Below are 21150 nucleotides of genomic sequence, written 5' to 3'. Positions count from 1 at the left end.
TGTAGTTTACAAGAAGAAGTAACTATAAATGAATTTGATTTTGAGACCTCGGATTTAGAGTTTCAGGTCGCGAAATCAAGCATCAGAAAGCACACAGCTTCGTGTGACAAGGGAGTTCTTTTCTTTAATTATTATCTCGCAACTTCGACGGCCGATTGAGCTCAAATTTTCACAGGTTTGTTATTCTATGCATATGTTGATATACACCAACTGTGAAGGCTAGTCTTTGACAATTACCAATAGTGGCCAGTGTCTTTAATAAATATGTATATTTAAAAGTTTAGTCTTTGAAGTGAAAAAATTAGTTCAAAGGTTGGTGATGACCAAATGTAAAGGACAATTTTCGGAGGATTTTACAAGAAAATTGTATATGTTTGGGGCGATACAATGTATATTTATTGTGTATAATACGAAGAAGTTTTTTTAGGATTTAATGGAAGGTTGTAAAATAATTTGCAGTATTTTTGATTGAGTGATGGCGTGTGTGAACCAAATTAACATGATGTGAAACGAGTAAAACAAACATTATTTTTCCATTATTATTTTATTTGTCACTTATAAGAAAACAACATACAGGCAGTATATACAAGATGAAACTGTAAAGTAGTTGTGATGCCATGGAAATTTGCCCAAACTAGGCACTTCTCCCTCTAAAACAACATAGTTTTTGAGAAAGAGGTAATTTCTCACTCAAAAAAAATTAAGATTTGTGAAACAAGGGTGTTATTTCTTTCATTATTCTCTGGCAACTTTGATGACAAGTTTTCACAGATTTGATTTGTATACATGTTGGGATACACCCAGTGAGGACACTTGTCTTTGATAACTGCCAAAGGAGTCCAGTGCCTTTAAACATCTTAAAGACATATTTAGGTCATTTTTGTTAGCTTTTATTCTCATCCATTTGATGAACAAATCAAACATGAAAGGACCTGGTTGGGGCCAATTTCAAAAAGCTGTTAAAATCAGAAATTATTGCTATACAAATGTCTTTGCTAAGCAAACAATTAGTGGTTACCAGTTGCAACAATTTAAACTTCATGTGATTTTGGCTTGTAACCAGTGTCTGGTAAGCAAGATTTTTCTGTGCTGACTTGGCAAGTTTTTGCGCTTACAGGCTTTATGAATTTAAGCCCTGATTTTGGTAAAGTATCATAAATGGTTTTGTTGGCAAATAAACTACTCTACGTGTTTGAGCTAATCTGTTCTGATATAGTCAAGTTTAAACCAAACCATGTGGACTGTTTATTCTGTTTTAATTGATGCCCCAAGTTGCCACGGATGGAGGGTTTCGTTCAACACTGGCAACATTTAGGGGAGTTTTATGAAGAACTTAAGAGTGATGTATTTGTGGTCTATTGTACTAAACATCAGACAAGAGCAGTAAATGACATAAAATATATATTTCATTTACCACTGGCAATAGCACGTTTATTAAATTTACCATTTTATTAATTACCATACTATTGATTTATTAAGATATATATAGTTGTAAACAAAATGGTTTTAATTTGGTGAGGTCAAATAATGCAGTATTGTAAAAAAGTCATTTGTGATTTGATGTCTTCTCTTTAAACACAAATCCAATTATTTATAGCTAATAATAATATCACTTTTTAATTTCCACTATATTTGAAGATATTAAAATTTTTATATAAATGATTCGTTGACATTTCTTGTTCCTCTTTAGTATGCAGTTATTTCTTTTTGACTCCTCTATGGTTTTTTTTGGTCTATCACTCAGTCATACATGTATTTCACTCATTCCTAGATATCTGTTTTGCATTGGGATAAAGAATAGGATTTTAGAAAAATAAAAAATAAAAAAAAGAATAAGAAGAGGGGAAAAAAAAACGAAAATGCTTTTTGATTCTTTTTTTTTAAAACCAGGATCTCTACTGCTGCCACAAAATGCCATAAGACGATGGTGGACCCCCTGCAGCATACACTTTCAAAAGACCATGACCATCACCCACCAACCCCCACCCCCACCATCCGATAGAAGATTCCTCCCCAGCCCCCCCCCCCCCCCACCCACCACCGAAAGAGTCCTGGCTCAGCCACTGCATCCAAGACAGTGGCCTTTCAACTTGTTCACCTATACACCCCCATCCATATGGACATTATTAATGAGTGTGTTTCGTCAGGTCTCCACTCCAACTCATCCCATCTCCTCAAAGTTAACCATGACGACCTCGTGTCCGGTTTCTTTCACAAATTTCAGGAAATCTTCTGGTGACATTCCCGTGGTTGCTGAATTCACCATCGGATGGAAGAACACTCTCTCATGACCCCCCGTTATAAAATCGCTGTCGAGCAAGAACTTTACATCGTTACTTTCGTCATTGAAGAGTGCGTAGGGTGTGACACAGCCCTGGGCAACGCCCAGTTTGTCCTTTAAGATGCTCTCATCTGCCAGGCGGAGACCCCCTGGGGCCCCTACCGTCTTGGCTAGGGTCGCCAAGTTGACTGGACGGTCGTGGCGGCAGGTCAAAAGCCAGAGGCCCTTTTTCTTTTTGTCTTTCATGAAAAGATTTTTGCCAACAGCTCCTGAGATATCTTTAAGATGAGGCATCATCGTTTCCACTGTAAAGACCTAAAGTGAAGATTCCATATAAAGAATAACAGTTTTGAAATTCAGACAAGGCAGTGACACTGACAGCGTCTAGGGTCATCAACACCCAACTGGACTAAGTATACGGGACGCTGCGTCCCATATACTTAGTCCAGCCGGGTGTTGATGACCCTAGCACTACAAAGGCTGAAGTTTCAATTGATTACACATTTTATTTAGTAAACTGACTAGGCCGTCGGGGGTGTCGTGGTCAAGCGGTTAAGACTCAATAAGAGCACCGTCACCGAACTCAATCTCTGGCCTGTTCTACGGAGTGTGGGTTCGTCAGGAGTCCTGACACTTGTGTCCTTAAGCAACACACTTAACCTGTGTTTGTCCTTCATATGGGACAAAAAGCTGTAGTAGTAGGTCCCGTGTGTTGTTATTACAGCAACTATCACGTTAAAGACGGTTTAGACCCCAATATACACTTATATTCTTGTCACAAACAGAAGGGCAGGTTCATCCCAGTGTCTGGCAGCAGTGCGACTATCTTCTAAATCGTATGAAGGCTGCTTTTGAAAGTGAGAAGAACTTGAAGTTCTGGGATAGTCTGTAGTGTAACTAGTAGCACATTTGTATATTTGGTAACCATGCATAATAATGACTAGTGGGATGCCGCGCTTCGCGCGGCACCCCGCTAGGATATAAAAATCCTTTACACAAATATTTCGAAATGTGGGTGAGGGTGTTATACCCCTCTCTCAATATTTATGCATGGCGTCATAATTCTAACCCAAAATGAAGCTATTTCGCACGTCCACCACTACTTGCAGTGGCTGTACCCACCTCGTTTTGGGTTAGACAACATACCTTATGCATCTAGAAACTATAAGGCTCCCCGTGATCCTTATAGGGGTCTAATATGTTGGGCCTCCCTAACGTTACACGTTTTTCAAATCAGCGTTGATAGGTGAAACTGACCGTTAGCCAGCAATAACTAAAGTTTCTTTTGTACTACACTACCAAAATTTTCTCCACACACTCAATATACATTCATAATGCTTGCATTTCCTTTTTAAAAAACATCGTCAAAAATGACATTTTTACGTCCCACGATACATAGCGTTGCTACAGCACTATAAGTAAAGCGAGTTTTTGGAACATGCTGTGTGCCACAAATCTAATTTATCTACTGTTTTTTTTTTCGGGGGGGGGGGGGGGGCGGTAAGAGCGTAGGCCTCTTTTTAGTTTATTCTCATCTGAATTGGTCTTGTAAACTTTCTGGTCAATAAGCTGCATGTATTACGGGAGCACTTAACGTGAACGTCAAAAAAGTGTTTTGCAGGCAGAGATGCCAAGTCCAGAGGCTAGCTATGTGTGAGATTTTTCAAATCTCAACCCCCATCCCCCCAGAAAATAATTGCCAGTTTAAGAAGGCCTTTTTAAATCGCCGCCCAACCTTTTTTTTTATTTTTGTTTTTTTATAAATAAATAAAACAATGTGAAATTTAGTTGTGGACAAAAAGTGTTTCAAAATGCAGCAAAAGCCTCCTCAGAATAATTAAGACTCACTTGAGGTACACAGGAGATGTTGATGGTTAATGTGGAGGTTCGATTGTGTCAGATTATATCCTTTCAAACTTGAAAAAAATAGACTAAAAATGATGTCCAAAATCAATCGCTCACTTCTTCTGCCTGTTGTGTCTTCGCTAGTGGAGCGCATTTCAACGAATTTGCTGAAAGAATCGGAACAAACTTGTGCGCAATAAGCGTTTTGCGCTCTGCCGAATTTGAGCTGAACCTACTGGATGAGCAAAAGCGTGCGCAATCTGCAAATTTGCACTCTGTACAAATTTTGTACAAAAAATTTTGTTAATTTTTTTTTCCCGATCTCGCCCCAATAATGGTTGATGTGCGTGTGAGCGTGAGACAGAGCTCAAATGCGTGAGTCTCACGCCTAATGCGTGAGACTTGGCAGGTCTGGTTTTGTTTTATTGTCACTTTGGGCTTATTGCATCTCGCGAAATTTGAACGACAAACGACACAATTTCTGACCGCGTTCATGTTCACGCTGCTCTAGGAACAAACCTCCATACATCCCATATCTCTGGAACCCTATATCGTACAAACTAAATAAAAACGATAAACTCGTCCCCACTCCTTAATTTTCTCTAACTTATTTCACTTTCAGAAAGCATGTCAAGTCATGTTTAGGGTTTGTTACGTCCAGTTTGGGTCAATAGACAAACTCCTAAAAATGTACCCCATTCAGCCGCACGAGGTCTCTTTTGTTAATATTATCTCCATCAGTAACCAACCCGACGGGCCGATGGCTAAATTAGGCTTCAAAATGGATTTGGCAAAATGTACATTCTGAGACCTGACCGACACACTGCTCTAACCAATTTTGTGAACAGACTTATTCAAAAGGAAACTTAATGTCGTTTTGCTTAACAACTTTGACCAAATGCAAAGCAAAGTTCTTTTTTTACAGCTTCAAAACAGCCTTTGACGTGTGTGTATAAGTTTCACCATAGAGTAAGGAATGGTTTCACAATTCTACCTCCCTGGTTAAACTCTGAAACTGCAACATTATACCTCCATGAACAGACCGTATTCTAAAACGGTATTCATGTACCCATTTGAGTTTACTGGCAAAAGGTCCAAGGTCGCCACCCACTGTCAACCTAAAGTGGTCCCACGGCAACCTTCTTCACCAAGCAACAGGTGGCCTGTCTCAAACCAGACAACACACCACTCACAATACACTGACCAGAATGGCTCTTTGTGTAAGCCCCCCCCCCCCCCACCCCCAAAATGTTATTAATTGTAAAGTTCCCTTAGACACCTTCCAACCTATGCAATGTTTCCAAATTATTAAGCTTCCGTTTGATCCCATCCTTGTTCATCATGATAATTCTCATGCCGTTTGGAAGTGAATGCTTTTTTATAAATATTCTCCATTTAATCTTTTCAACAAATGAGTCACCCGCAGAAGGATTTCTAGGAAGTCTGATAACAACGTCGACCAGTGGTTGACACATGGTCACTTGCGAAACATCAATCTACGGTACTTCATCCATTCAATGCAAATTCGGTCAAATTCGTGAGATTGGTTTCGGTTTTGTCCTGGCACCCAGCCTCTTCGACCCTTTCGACCCTGCGCGGCAATGAATGAACCAATCCGGAGAACCATGCTTAGTACAACACGAAAGTAACCTGACCGAAAAGGGCGGATCGAATGGCGGGTGGGCGGGCAAGGGGTAATGAATGAACCAATCCGAAGCACCATCTGCGAAACACTGTCCAATGAGTCGCCTGTCAGAAAGATTTCTAGGAAGTCTGGTAACATCGACCAGTGGTTGACGCACGCACGGTCGCCGCCCAAACTTCCTCCAATCACATGACTTGTAAGTGCGAGTTTGGATCCGGGTTTTGCAGACTTGCAACCCGACGTCTGAAACCACACAAACGTATTGAATTCCACACAAACAACCGTAAGACACTGCTCTAGAATTGCAAGGGTCGTGGGTTCGAATCCCACCTGAATAACATGCCTGTGATATTTTTTCACAGGACTCGGGAAAGTACTGAGTATACAGTGCTAACACACATCGGTGTATGGGTAAAAACCAAAATTAACAAACAACCGTGTTGGATTCCACAAGGATAGGATGCCATACCACTGGACCTTCTAATTTTCAATCCAAGATGGCGCAGGTTACGCTTTTAATGTAGACCCAGTGACTGGGGCGCTGTACTCCTTTTAAACAATTTTTGACTTCATCTGTAAAAAGACAAAAATTGTTTAAAAGGAGTACAGCGCCCCAGTCACTGGGTCTACTTTTAATAGTATACTATAGATAGTGGATGGAGGAAAAAACTTTACTTAATTTTCCCTTCTCCGAGAAATTTGAGTTAAATACATGAAAAAAAACACCAAATATTTACCTCTGGGTGTTCAATTGTTAACGTCTCTATATCGAGCTTTTTAAGTTCGTTTTCTAGCTCTTTTCGGCCACCCTTCGTGCTACTGCATTCAGAAGCCATGACTTTTATTTTATGTGTTGTTCAAGCTATCCCCTGAATTTCACTTTACATTTAAATTGCGCCCTCCATTGACCCTTCACACAATAATTATTTCGTTCCTAACCACCGCCGTCACGTCTGTACCATCAATCCACTGTCAATGAGAGCCATTAATTACCGCTTGCCACGACGGTACGGCGGACAACAAACAAACCAACATTATAAAAAAATGTCATAACGGAGATCTACACATTCGCACTGAGGTAGAATCATAGAGTCGTGTTTACTGGGAGTAAATATGGTTTATATTGATACTGGAAGTAGGCATACATACGAGACCCCCACCCTTTCCATCACGCTTAAAATTCCCCCTCATTATCTCTCACAGTTAGGGGAGGGGTGGGGTTTGCTTCAGAGTGACTACGGCTATAAAGATGCGGCTGTGGATGATAGTGCCTTGATTTTTTCATCCTCATGCTTTGGACATCCTCATTCAAGGAAGTTTCGCTTTCCACCGACACTGTGACAGAGAAACCGTCCAGAAGCTCAGATGCAGACTGAAAATGTGGAGGAGTAAAATTCCTCCCCTGCAACCATCTGAAACTGAGCTACGTTAAGACAATAACAACTTAAAGTTTATAGCCTTGGTTCCAAACATTTTATAAGCTGTCCCGTTTTTACCCTTCATATGCTACTACCATGGAGGTAGAAATAAAATGGAAAGCCATAATGCAAAGCAAAAAAAAAAAACCAGATCACTACACTAGTGTTTGTTAACAATGTTACAAAAAAAAGTATTCAACCATTGTGTTGATTTTTGTTGTAAACAACATTTGGCAGTCTGGACGTGTCTCTGCCAACCAAGGCGGTTTGTTTATCAACAACAGACTAGTTCTAAACACATAAAGAACAGTTTTGCAAAGTCACGCAACGGTTCATAATGGTTTCATAATGGACTGCGACTGCAACAACACAATCGGTCATCGGACATAGTGACGGGTTGTTCATTAACGTTTGTCGTGGTGTACGGCTCTCACGCGATTAGTCTGGTCTCACGCGATTAATCTGGTCTCTCCATTTTGCTGATCAGTGGCGTAGTAGCAAGAGCAGCGCTGATGAGTATAGTTGCGAGAGGGGAGGAAACGCTACATATCGCGTTGGAGAATTTGCAGACTTGTTCACAAGTCTACGGTAGTCATAATTGATTATTAAACAACAATGCACTTCATAAGGATTTGGCTGTCAATTTGATTATGATGGCTAGCAGGACAACTCATCATATGACATGTAAGAGGGAGATCGACCCAGTGCATGGTTGCAGTGGCTGCTTAAAACACTGGTGAAAAGAGGTACGTTGACATAATTTTATGATAATGTTCCATTGTCTTTGCCATTGTCTTGATCAGCTATGGATAAGTCAGGATATCCTAAGTTGGATCATGCCACACGTCCTGATGGGGGTGTGTCGTCAATGCATGGGACAGTGTTTCTCAGTTACAGGGGGAGGGGGCAGGACACAAACTCTGATGTTTGGCCAGCATGTGTGTACAAAATCGGTTTATCCTGGCAATACATTGAGAAGTTAGCAACCCATACGAAACATCATGGGGAAACATGCACAAAATGTGTCACTGAAATCAGTATTTGCTGACAACAACGGACAGTGCAACCATTGAGTAAGGACAGATCAGGGCCCAATTTCATAGAGCTGCTAAGCACGCAGATTTGCTTTGCACGAAATTTCTTCCTTGATAAAAAACAGGATTACCAACCAAATTTCCATTTGTTGCATATTGCTTGTTACTGGTATTCAGCTGTTGTTTGCTTATCCTGAAAATCACGTGGAAATTTGGTTGGTAATCCTGTTTTTATCAAGGAAGAAATTTCATGCTAAGCAAATTTTTGTACTAAGCAGCTCTATGAATTTGGGCCCTGTGCTTACTCTATGGTGCAACCATAGAGTAACAGAGACCAATTCAAACAGGTCCCTCTCGCTGCATGCATGACTGTGTGTGTGTTGCCGTGGCAGGTCCGACCTTGGAAAGCTCAGTTTTGCCATAATCTAAAGGAAGAAAATAGACCTACATATGATTGTGCATAAACAAAAATATACCACAGAGAGAGTTGGTCAAAGACATATATAGCATGCAGTTCCAAAGGCACAAAGCTAGCCACACTGCATCTATGTGGACCTTTTTTTTTTTTTTTTTTTTTTTTTTTTGGGGGGGGGGGGTCTGTCACTACAGCTTGTGCTAATAGATCATTGTGCACTATTGTACAGATTCGTTTATGGTTCTCTTATAGTGTTCATTTTGAAACCATAAAGGAATTCCTCCATGTTAAAACTAAGCGTCAAATTAGGGTTGACTCATGATAATCGAGTCCACCCACTTATTGGACTCAGTGCACATAGGATCATCCCCCGGAATTGATACATTTTTATTTAACTTTTTATGTATAGACCTATAGGCCTAATGGAAACAAAGATCGACTCAAAAAATTAAAACAACAACAACAACAACAACAACAACAACAACAACAACAACAACAACAACAACAACAACAACAACAACAACAACAACAACAACAACAACAACAACAACAACAACAACAACAACAGCAACAGCAACAGCAACAGCAACAGCAACAGCAACTGCAACAGCTACAACAACAACAACAACAACTACAACTACAACTACAACAACAACAACAACAACAACAACAACAACAGCAACAATACCATGCATTGGACACATATATTTTAATATATTTGTATGTAAATTAATATCAACAAATATTATAGTACAATCATAATGTGCAAATATTTGGGACAGATAACAGTCTTGTATAGCGTGATGGGAGTGTTACCAATGCTGGGTGAGTCTCATGCTCTTATTGACATCAGCCTAGTCTTGACACAAGGCTAAAGTGTATGGCCCGCAAACGTTCGATTAAATATAGTCTACTTAGTTTATAGATTAAAAAAGAAAACTTGATTCAAGTTTATACCTTGGTCTTCAAAATAGTAAGTTATTAACTTTTCATTTTTCAAAACTGATTATCAAAACAAAAATATATATTTCGTACAAACCGATATTCATTCGTTTGCAGCGAAATGCGTAGGAATATTTTCTTAAATTAGTTATAAATGTACCATCAGGTTGCAGTGCTTCTCATCAAAATAGTATTCGTGGTAAATCATTTTTGGAGTCATTGTCAATCTATGCATCACGTTCGAACTCATTGTAATGGTTTACGTTTTGTTCTGCTCTTCTTTCAGGGGTTTTCTTACAACAATTTAGGTCAATACTACATCAAAATGAGTGAAATAAATGAGGTCGGAGAGTATGTTGAAGTTACCAGCGTCCTCCTTAAGTCGTCATTAACAAATCGCCAGCGGGCCCAGGCAAGATGGATAACAGTGGAACCAGTCATTTCATTTTCCATGATAGCTATCATAGTTTTGGGCCTGATACGACCTCTTTACATCAAAGACCGGATTCGCGAGTCGCACAACGTCACTGACATTGCCAATGTCACCGAGTGCGGCGCCCCGAATAGCACTGCTGACCCATTGGACGCCCAGATCCAGTCCGAGGTATCGCTATGGCTGTTGTATCTAAGCGGTGCATCAGGGATACCATCCATCATAACCACGCCTATTTACGGGACTATCAGCGATAGAGTCGGCAGAAAATTCTGCATGGCTGTTCCCATCGTCGGTCTTATTCTACAGGAGGTTGTGTATTGTCTCACCATTTATTTCAGCCTGCCTTTGGAGGTTTTCCTCGCAGGAGAAGTCTTTCAGGGTGTGACGGGGGGATTCGCACTGATGTTCTCGGGATGCATGTCCTACTTAACTGACTGCACCACCGTCAAACAGAGGACATTCCGAATCGTAATAGCCAAGATGCTGACTTATTTTCTGGCTGGGGTAGGGCAACTAGGTGAGGGGTATCTCATTAGTTACTACGGCTACCTACTCCCACTATACATCGCATTTGGAGTCAATATCATTCTGATTCTGTACATCACAATTCCTCGAGTTTTGATTGAGACGATGGAAAAGGGAAGTCAAGCGGGCCGTATGGGATTCTTGGACATAGGGAGGAGCATCAAGAAACTAATAGCATTTAATGAGAACGGCCGTAGGTGGCAGCTATTGCTCCTTAATTTCTTGATCTTTACGAATTTGGTGGCGGTGTTTGGACTTGCGTCGCTCCTCGTACTGTACGGCACTGCACAACCATTCTGCTGGTCTCCAGCTACGGCTGGCTTTGCTGCTTCTTTGTCCTTGTTAAGTATGTCCTTTGGTAAGTATAGTTTCCTCAGCAAGCTATTGTAGTAAAAATCTATGCATTTTGGGTTAAAGGAACACGTTGCCTTGGATCGGTCGAGTTGGTCTTTGGAAAGCGTTTGTAACCGCTTGTTATAAAATGCATATGGTTAAAAAGATGTTTAAAAAGTAGAATACAATGATCCGCACACATCTGCCTCGAAATTGCGTGGTTTTCCTTTTACTTTGCGAACTAACACGGTCGGCCAATTATGGGAGTCAAAGATTTGACTCCCATAAATGGCCGACCGTGTTTATCGACGAGGTTAAAGGAAAACCACGCAATTTCGAGTGATACTTGTGTGAATCATTATATTCTACTTTTAAAATATCTTTCTAATCATATGCATTTTATAACAAACGGTTACAAACGCTTTTCAAAGACCAACTCGGCCGATCCAAGGCAACGTGTTCCTTTAAGACTTCGTCATTTCTATGTTTGTCTCTTCTGTTGCATCGGATGGTATTTTGTTACAAAATAATTAGTAGTATTCAAAAAAACGTGTTTCTGTCACTTTAACTGACAGGCTGTCTGACAGAAGTGTTAATATCAGAGACTTAAATGAAAATGGTAAAATTAGATCCCTTTGGAAACGTCTCAAAGTATTTCTTTTACTTGCCATCTTTTGTTTTACTTTTCACTACAATTTTAAATGACTGTGTAACGTAAAAAATAAAGGTTTGGAGGGCACATCTTTTTTTGACGGCAGATTAAAAAAAAAAATACTTTTGCCTTCCCCTGGAAGGCCTCTGCTTGTTATAATTTAGTGTAGACGTTAATATAAAACTATCCATCCGTGGGAACTCAAAATGTGAAAATCTATGCAAACAGAAATCAAAAGTGTATTTTTTTTGTATACGTTCGTTTACAGGCATGTTGGTCGGCACAAAGCTCTTCTCGTTGTGTCTTGGCGATTACTGGCTCATACAGATTGGCTGCCTAAGCATGTTCTTAGCTCTGATTAGTGTAGCCGTCGCTCAGTCTTCGCTGGTCTTCTTTATAGGTAAGAATGGTTCGTTCGTCCAAAGAGGAGGCCAGGAAGCTAAAATGCGCATCGAAAAGCTGAACAAATGGGATTGGGAGGGGAGTACAAGTCCAAACGATTATTTTGTATACACAGTGTTAAATAAATGGACAGTCAGGGATTTTTAGTCTGAGCAACAGTCGAAATTATTTTGAACACTACTGTAAACAAATTGGGTAAAAAAATGCCCAACTTTTTACCCAATTAAGGGCGAATAGTGAACTCCTCCAACTTTTGGGCAAAATATTACCCATCAAAGTTAGGCACTCTGATTGCCAAATAATTGGGTAATATTTCCTCATCAATAGTTGGGTATATTTTGGTAACCAACAGTTGGGTAATTTTTTGTTTACCCATTTTCTGGGTATTTAATAAATTATCAATAACCCACTTATTGGGCGATGATTTTATTAATGATTTAACCCTTTTCGGTGTTATCCAACAAATGGTGAATGTATTTAACCCTTTGATTTACAGTTTCTTCTGTGATACGTCATACAAGCAGGCGTAGAAAATATTTTCCACGATGGCAAACGGTGGTGAGCTGTGACCTTCCAAGGCCTTGGCATCTCTCTCAAAATCGAGAGGGTGCTCAGTGGTTTGTAGATGCTTTGGAAGGTTAGTTTTCAACTAAATACAGTTTGTTTCATGTTCAGTTGTTGTACACAGTCGTGACAGTTGCAGCGCAAGCACACGCATACATGCCACAACCGGCGTTGCACATAATGGCATGATAAAACTGAAACTAAAAACTGAAACTAATTCAACAGTAGTGTCACTTTGTTGCTCCCTCTGCAACTGTCACGACTATGTACGACTGAATAGAAAACACAACTTCATATTTAGTTAAAAACTAACCTTCAAATTTGATCTATATCTACTGGAAAACCCCGCTCGTCACAGCCACTCCTCCACTCGCCATGTTGGAAAATATCGTTGTTTTTTCATACCTTGCCCAACTTTTGGGCAACTGTTTGATCGTAGTGCGCATGATCGGATGATTTTGACCAATTACTGTGCATCATTTTAACCAACAATCGAAATTAACTAAAATTACCAAAAAAGTTGCTCCAATAAATAAGCAAAAGTGTAACCAACAGTTATGATAAATTCAGATTACGAATTATTTGCCCAACACTTGCCCAAATTTTGTTCCACTTTTTAAACAAAAAATTGGCAAACAAAATGTTTGTCCAACACCAATTATTGGTTTTGTTGGGCAATTATCGACCAATAATTGTTGAAGTTACTTTGCCCAACAAATGATTTGACCAACGTTTTTGCAGTGAAGGAAGTTAAATTGTTTTGTTTTTTGTCAAACGGCATGTTTTGGCGGTATCGTTGTTCATGATTCTTGATATCTTATTTTGCTACCAGTCTTGAAATATTCATGTAGCTGTGCATAACATTTTGTTCTTATGATTTGATTAACAAGCTTTCGATCTCTTGCAGGAATCGGCGCTGGTTTATTTCGGGGTATCCCCATTCCCGTTGCAATGTCGGTCCTATCTAAAATCACAAATCCAGATGAAACAGGTAAGAAGGAGCGTCTCAAGTCAGAAGCAATCTGACGAACAATCTGTAAGAATCCAATATAGGAATCCCGTTTAAATACTAGAGGATTCTATAGACATTTCGCCTAGGCCCTACAGATAGGATTTTTGGGATTGGAACGCCTGACCGTCCACTGTTCGTGTGGACGCGAGTGTGCCGCCAGAACGGTCCAGTTAAACGACTCGAAATTATTTTTATAGAAAGGGGAGTCCATTTACCCCCCACACACGTCACTCCATAATCTTTCGATTGTCGCGATGGCCTCTCCTCGATTTTGTCATCTTGTTTGCGTTTCTCGGCTTTTTTTTTTTTAAAACAATGGCCACGCAGTATTCAGCACAAAGCTTCCGTTTCCTACTAAGTGGTGACGTCACCTAGATACCGTACACCATTTTCTGACGTTCACATGCACGTTTTTGCTCGCGTAACGTTCACGTGAACGTTAGGTTTAGCTGCACGTTACGCGAGCAAAAACGTGCATGTGAACGTCGGAAAATGGTGTACGGTTTCTAGGTGACGTCACCACTTTGGGCTTTCGTTCTCACGTATGACGTCTGCACGTACGTACCTGACGGGAGAAATGTTAACTTCACGTATTCTTAAAACGTGAGATTTTTACAACAAATATTTTGTCTGACGTTCACGTTCGAGCTCGCGTATGTGAGGTGATTCATGCCCAGCCGGCCACTTAAACGCTTGTGTGTTCCCTGGTTTACGGCAGCTAAACTGTGGAAATGCTTTCTTACTAGCAAAATTGAGGTTTCAATTAAAAAAAATGCTATTCTACACGATCAATGCAAACAATACTTAGGATTTTGTTTTGTTTGTGGTCACTTTTTTTTGCAGGGGCAATGTTTGCAATTGTCGCCTGCCTTGAGAGCATAGCCACCCTCACATCCGTCCAGGTCGCGTCCGGTTTGTATGCTGCAACTGTATCTTTTCTACCACCGTTGACCTTCTATGCCTATGCTGGATTCTGTAGCGTTCCTGCTGGTATCACAATGTAAGAAAGTTTGGAATGTTTCCGTATCCTGTCACAACTTTTTCATTCCTTATGAAATAAAATATTAATGGATTTAATACTCAAATGAGATAATGAGTGAAAAAAGTGGTGGCAAGAAACGGAAAGTTATCCCTTGTCAAATAAAAGATCCTTCATTTGCAACAAAATACGATAATAATGCGAATTTATAAGTCTTGACTCTCTCTTGAAGGAGTTGTTTTAAAATAAGCTGGGGGTATTGGATTAAATTCTTTGATATTTCTTTTGTTTCTCTCAAAGTGTTCATCAAGAAAGTTTGCAAAACACAGTCATTATTCGATGGACAGACGGTTTGTCGGTCATAACAGTTCGTTGCACATCTTGCACCTAAGCCGGCGGCGGCGGTTGACGTCAACGAGGGGGTTGTGACGATGGGATTATTACGTTTGTAACAATAATCCAATGTGAATTTATGCGAACAAGTTTGCGCGTGAAATATTTTTGTGGTCAGAGATTTAAAAACTCAAGCAGTGCACATGGTGCGTAGGAAAAGTTCGGCAGAATGAATGGCAGTGGTCATTTTCCAGCCCAACTTTAAAATCACCCCTTGCGACCCCAAACCTGAGTGTTGCAAATTGAGGGACGGACAAACTATTGCTGTGATACAGAAATATTTATGTGGGTTAAAAAAAAAATAGATTGGCTATAAATTCAGTGTATTTTGTTTTGTATCCTTCACATTACAGAGCTTTGCAGATCTTCTGGCCACGGAGGAACGAATACACGCCTCTTGAACCCATTGACATACATGTAAACTAACATTGTTTTATTTGAATAATTTACATTTCGTGGTTACTAACAATGAGTTATATACAAAACTCCACTTCAATAAGTATTACCCCAATATAAAAAAGGGACATTATTAATTACAACATTCTCTTTCTTGAGCACGTATAGTCATCTCTTTTCATGTACAAAACGATCTTTTGTCCACAGACATTGACCACCATTTTGTTATTGTCAGCCTTTAGTAGAACAACATTTATAACAGGATAAACCAAAACGTACCCCTGATAAAATCATGTAAATAATTTGATGTAAAGACAATCAAAGGCACTTTGTACGTTTGGTTATTGTCAAAGACCAGTATTCTCACTTGGTGTATCCAATCATAATGCACAAAATAACAAACCTTTGGAATCAATTGTCAAAGTTCAAGAGATTAATGAAAGAAGAAAAAACATTGGGTGCACAAATCTGTGTGTTATCAGATACCTAATAAAAGGCTTTAGGTCTGAAGTGTTTTATTATTTGAATGAGAAATTACATTTTTCTCAAAAACTATACTTTACTTCAGAGGGAGCCATTTCTCACAATGTTTTATACTATCAACAGCTCCCCATTGCTTGTTACCAAGTAAGTTTTTATGCTAACAATTATTTTGAGTAATATATACCAATAGTGCCTAGTCCCTTTAACTGCTTCTGATTCGTCTTGAGTGTCAGCCATCAATTCATCAGTAAATTGTCAAATTTGGTAGAATTTGTAATCCAGTATCAATGTTTTCACCTTTCTTGCAGTGAAGACCACACCCTTTGTTTTGTAAGGCAGGTGCTTCCAGCATGTACCGGTAACATTTATTAAAAGAGCAATAACTACAGCTGTATTCTGAATGTTTAAATAGCTTGTTCAAAAAAGAACAGCAATAAAAAAACTTTTTTTTTCCAGCGGGCGCCAGCACTGAATACTAATCCACTGCACTAAATGTAACACCCAACTACTACTGACATGCTCGCCATTGTCGAAAAAAAAAACAGATTTGAAATTAATACAAGGGCATGTCAGATGTGCAACTTTGTAAGTTGCGAATAGAAAAGAAAAACAAATGGCCAACCACACAAAACTTTATAAATTTTTCCCCCAAGTTGTTGATGGTATTGTTTTCAAAACAAGGGGCACTCATCAGCTGAAAGGTTGCCTGTGTGGTAATTCTAGAAGCTGATTTTTTGCTTGCTTATAATGTAAGGTTGTTCAGCACCTCCGTCATGTTGGCGTAACAGGCCCCCCCCCCCAAAAAAAAAAAAAAAAAAAAAAAAAAAAAAAAAACAGGGTAGATAGATAGGGATTAATTTTGGTTTCCCCCCTCCCAGCAACGGAAATGACATATTTTCAATTGTTTAAACCGGTAGTATACATGATAACAAAAGAAAACAAGGCTACACACAACAAATAGTATATTTTTAAACTCTTTATGACATTTACTTTATTTTTATGTCTTTAATAGATTTTCATCATTAAATTTTTTCCCAGGGTCGGCCGTATTTTTAGGGTAGGTCGGGTTACGCCAACATAGCATTTGTTTGAATGCCTTATCCATACACCATGACACCTTGATAACAGTGGCTGTGGTTTATTTCCCTGCCTTTCATCTCTGTTGACCCCAGAAACAGACCAGGCATTACAGAACTGGCTTGTCTTTCCCTAGCCCTGGCGGCCTTACACTTTTGTATTGTACTACAGTGTACAGAGGAAGTTTCCCTAACTGATTGCAGGGGTTTTCCTAGTCTTGGCCCAAGACGATGGTGCTTGATTCTGGATAGTATACTACGCGCGGTTGAATTGCCAAAGCACGCCCGCCACGGTATGATTTAGTTACGTGGACGGCTCGAAATCTAGACTACACTCTGCAAGCTATCCTGCAGCGCTGTGTTAACTTTTTCATTGTTTTCTTCTACAGCTTTGTGTAGGACCAATCAGCGTGCGATCGTTGTAATAAATTAACATAATATATTAGTTGACCCCGGGGTCATTCATGTTATGATTACACGGCATTGGCAGCTCCGTGTTTGTCGTGGAGGAAAAATCGTAAGAAAATAGGAAATATTCACGATTATGAATGCTAAAGATGAACAAGTGAGCCGAAGGTATATTGATCTGCTATCTAGATGGCAATTAATGAACGACTATGTCAAAATATACCAGCTAGTGCCCTCTCTGCGGACGGTCTGGTTTTGCGATAAACTCCGCCAGTTCTCGTGTGCTTCGTCTGCTGCATGCAGGCAGCAGTTGGACCATGGAGGTAGGATGTCCGGGTGTGAATAAACTATAGGGAACTAGAGCATGATACCACATACGACCAACGTTTGCAACTGAGCAAGTCATGGATCCCAAGTCATTATGTAACTGTCAGTGTCACAAAGTGGTGAGTGGAGAGAATCTTGTTTATATTGATCGAATCTGTATAGAATTAGAAAACGTAAAGTCATACATTTGTAAGTAGTCATTGTTTGTCATGTTTGAATACTTCAAAACTTGTTGTTATTTATGTAGGTAGACCTTCCTGCTAAAGAGCAGTGCTATTTCATCATGCGAAGCACAATTTTCTTGTGTCTTATGGAAGGGCAGCTCGTAAAAGTATTGCCTCACCAAAATCCACTTCGCATTCGCATTCAAAGGAAGTATGAGCCTACTCCTTGGTTTTGTTTCGGTTTGGAACGAACATAGCCCAGCTTTATGTGAGATTGGATTTGTCTGACTCGAGTCACCAACACTTCAATGCACACAGATACATATCCCTCGATTTGAAAATGGCTCATTGGCTGACATTTTTTTTTTTAACTTACATTTTTCTTCTGTGCACAAGCAATTAACACTTGTTTGCAGCTATAGTTGGGTTGATTGATGATCATAACCCTCGCCGGTCAACGGTTTAATATTAATAATCAAAACAGATATACCTTTTACATTAAGCTTGATGCAGAAAAAGTTTAGCACAATGAGACCCAATATAATCACTGAACTTATTCTATGATTTGTATTTGTTTCATTCTTCTGATAGGGCACTTTTCCAGGAAAGGAGTCTGCTTTTAGAGAACTGCTGCATGCCCACCTTGGAGTACTGATACTTTTTAGGCCTCGTCTTGTCAGATGAATGGGTAGTCGACTGCTCTGCAATTAAGGAATGGAGTTCTTGATTCAAGAGAGACAAATCTGTGACAGAATCAAGATTCAAGCGTATATAATTGTGGAAGAGATATTTTGCTGTTTTGCAGAGGAAGTCTCAAGAGAAAAGGAAAAGATGGAACATCATATTAACTGTCAATCAAGAAAGACGTATGTGAAGAACTGTACTCTACATTTTGCTGCAAAGTTCCACCACTGTATCACAATTTATTGTCGACATGTATCATACCATACCAATACAGAGATTGACTTTCAAGATGAGTTTACATAGCTTTTTTAACACTGTGGGAACTGTGTGCATACTCTTAGCAACCGATGTTTTTGGACTGGGGTTGATGTTTGTCATTATTTTGAACACCAAGATGAAAATGTACAACTAAGTGGAAGAGTTGGGCGAGATGAGCAACACGGTCTTTCAACTGCCATAAACTATCTAAGACACAGAGAATCAGATGAAAACAGCATTGCACCCCACAATGTAGAAGAGTGGTCGTAGGCTCAGCCGCTCACACAAGTACATAGTACAAACAGTATTGTGTATAACTGCTGTGATACCTGTGCACTTTAAATGCTGTGGGAAAGCCTGTGATTGGCGACTAGTGGTACGCACTACGATTGATGTCGAAATCGCAACTAGTTATTGCTTAGTCGAGTTGCGACTGCCATTATTCACCTACTCCGTAAATCGAGCCACCACAACAACTAAAATAGTTGCGACTATTCCTGCTTGCTGAAAAAATTGTGTCGCTCACAGTCACGACTTTTCATGACAACATAATTTACCTATGAAACACAACCAGACATCAGTAAGCCTGGGCCACTAGTGTAAGTTACTACTCGACTAGTCACACCTCAAAAAGTCATGACTACGACACTAGTCATGACTTGTTTGCCGCAGGGGCAATATGGTAAATTTCGTGCTTAGAGGATTGAAGGGTTGTCACTGGTGTCACTGACTGTGTTTCGTAAGTAAATTATGTTGCCATGAATAGTCGTGAGCGATACAATAGACAGTTCACCAAACAGGAAGTTGTTACTATTTTTGTAGTACACGATTATTCAATTAGGAATTAAAAAAAGTAGTCGCAACACGACTAGTGATTTTAATAATCTCGACTGTGCGACAAGTTTGACACTGTGTCGCACTAGTCGCCCAGCCCTAGACATAAAGTGACACAATCCTTAAATCCTTTCAGTGTGAGTTTTACTCTATTGCACCTGCAGCAAATAATACGTCGCAATGCATTTTGGGGCATGAAAAATGACTAGTGTGTTGAAGTTGCGACTATTTGAGGCACGAATAGTTGAGAAGCAAATTTCACTAGTCGCTCAGGCTTTAATTGTGGGGTATCGTTGTTATAGCCTGTTTACAAACTTGATCATTTTAATAGCCACTGTTCTGTGAAGAATTTGTGTTTGGCAATAAAGAAATCAATTTTATGAACAAGTAATTTGTGTTGGCCTTTATTTAGAAACAATTTTAATTAAACTGTATCAATTGTTTTTAGACACAATACATCATTGTTAATTATAACATACTGACTATTAGGTATTCATGTGATTGTGACACAATTAGTAGCCCTAAAGTTTAATACATGTGCAAAGTCATATGAGTCGATGCCTGAACGACAATTAAATTGTACATGTACAGTGAATAGTGTTTGCTGTAGTAAAACTACTATATACGGTAGTATCATGGAGGTTTCTACCTCCATGTGAGTATTATCATGGAGGTACCTCCATGGTATAATATATGCACTGCGGGTAGTTCGTCTGTCTGTGGTTCATGTGATCTGCCCACGACAAATCATTCGGGAAGTATAAAACCATAAAACAAACACGACACGTAACGAAGATGCAAGCATTTTGTTTCTTAATTCCTCCTTAGTCAGTTTTCTCTCAGACATTCTGTAGTCAGCTGTTCTTCAGAATAACGACAATAATTATTATTTGGTTTTCTGGGAAAAGGGGATGTAGAATTTAAATCCCTGTTAGACCGGCAGCCCAGAGCACTTTGGTTAAAGGAACGAGGTACCAATATTTGACGACGGGAACGTTTAGTGGATAACCTGACATAATCAGATATGGATGTCTGCCGGGGACCCCCCGCTGCATGTGGCGCATGGACCCCCAACAAAGAGGCAAAATAATGGGCTGAATCAAACATTCTAGGTACCACATGAAACCAAGTGGAAATGGTCATTACCATGATACTAAGTAAACAAAATCAACCGCCAGACAAATTTTCTGCTGCATTAGGCCTCCCAGACACCCCCTTCCGCAAATATTTAGTGTACAAACCTATGGGTTGAAAATTACCAGTTGTCAAATTACCTCAGATTTACATGAAACTTTGGTTAACTGTTCCACTATGGCTAAAATGAACACAAACCAAAAATTAAATCCATACTCCATGTCGTTTCTGAGATACAGCCTCTTACAATATACTAAAATCTCCCCCTTTTGGAGCTCCGCCCCCGGCCGACACCGCGCGTCGTGGTGGTATTCTTTCAAACGTTAAGCCCGTAATTTAATAACGACACCAGCTTTGCGGCTGAAAGGTGTATACTATTTAAGTTATGGCCCTTGAGTCATAATTTGGCTGCATTGGGCCTACCAGACACCCCCACCCCCGGGGTTCAACATCGGAGGAACGACCTAAAACCAAGTTGAAATTACCAAGGCCTTTTGCACTATTCTTAAC

At 39.7% G+C, this 21150-nt stretch overlaps 2 protein-coding genes across 4 annotated transcripts; one reads left to right on the top strand and one right to left on the bottom strand.

Annotated features, from left to right (window-relative positions):
* Positions 1-2043: 2043 nt before the first annotated feature.
* Positions 2044-6643, bottom strand: LOC139940088 (prolyl-tRNA synthetase associated domain-containing protein 1-like). The gene is made up of 2 exons (XM_071936331.1): positions 6509-6643; positions 2044-2596 (listed from the first exon to the last, which is right to left on the bottom strand). The coding sequence occupies exons 1-2, from the start codon at positions 6605-6607 to the stop codon at positions 2162-2164; spliced, it is 534 nt and encodes a 177-aa protein (XP_071792432.1). The 5' UTR covers positions 6608-6643; the 3' UTR covers positions 2044-2161.
* An 879-nt stretch (positions 6644-7522) lies between these two features.
* On the top strand, positions 7523-20694 carry LOC139946684 (proton-coupled folate transporter-like). 3 transcript variants are annotated; one of them, XM_071944539.1, is made up of 8 exons: positions 7523-7935; positions 9867-10899; positions 11795-11926; positions 13400-13483; positions 14348-14504; positions 15230-15293; positions 16064-17685; positions 18322-20694. In XM_071944539.1, exons 2-7 carry the CDS (start codon positions 9906-9908, stop codon positions 16064-16066), a joined length of 1434 nt encoding a protein of 477 aa, XP_071800640.1. In that variant the 5' UTR covers positions 7523-7935; positions 9867-9905; the 3' UTR covers positions 16067-17685; positions 18322-20694. The 3 variants fall into 3 exon arrangements, with proteins under 3 accessions (XP_071800640.1, XP_071800476.1, XP_071800559.1); XM_071944375.1 differs by having other exon boundaries at positions 15230-17685; XM_071944458.1 differs by having other exon boundaries at positions 15230-20694.
* Positions 20695-21150: the final 456 nt, after the last annotated feature.

Source organism: Asterias amurensis, chromosome 1 (assembly GCF_032118995.1).
Source record: "Asterias amurensis chromosome 1, ASM3211899v1".
Taxonomy (NCBI): Eukaryota; Metazoa; Echinodermata; class Asteroidea; order Forcipulatida; family Asteriidae; genus Asterias; species Asterias amurensis.
Note: the sequence above shows the minus strand (reverse complement) of the source record. Positions and strands in the feature narration are given on the sequence as shown.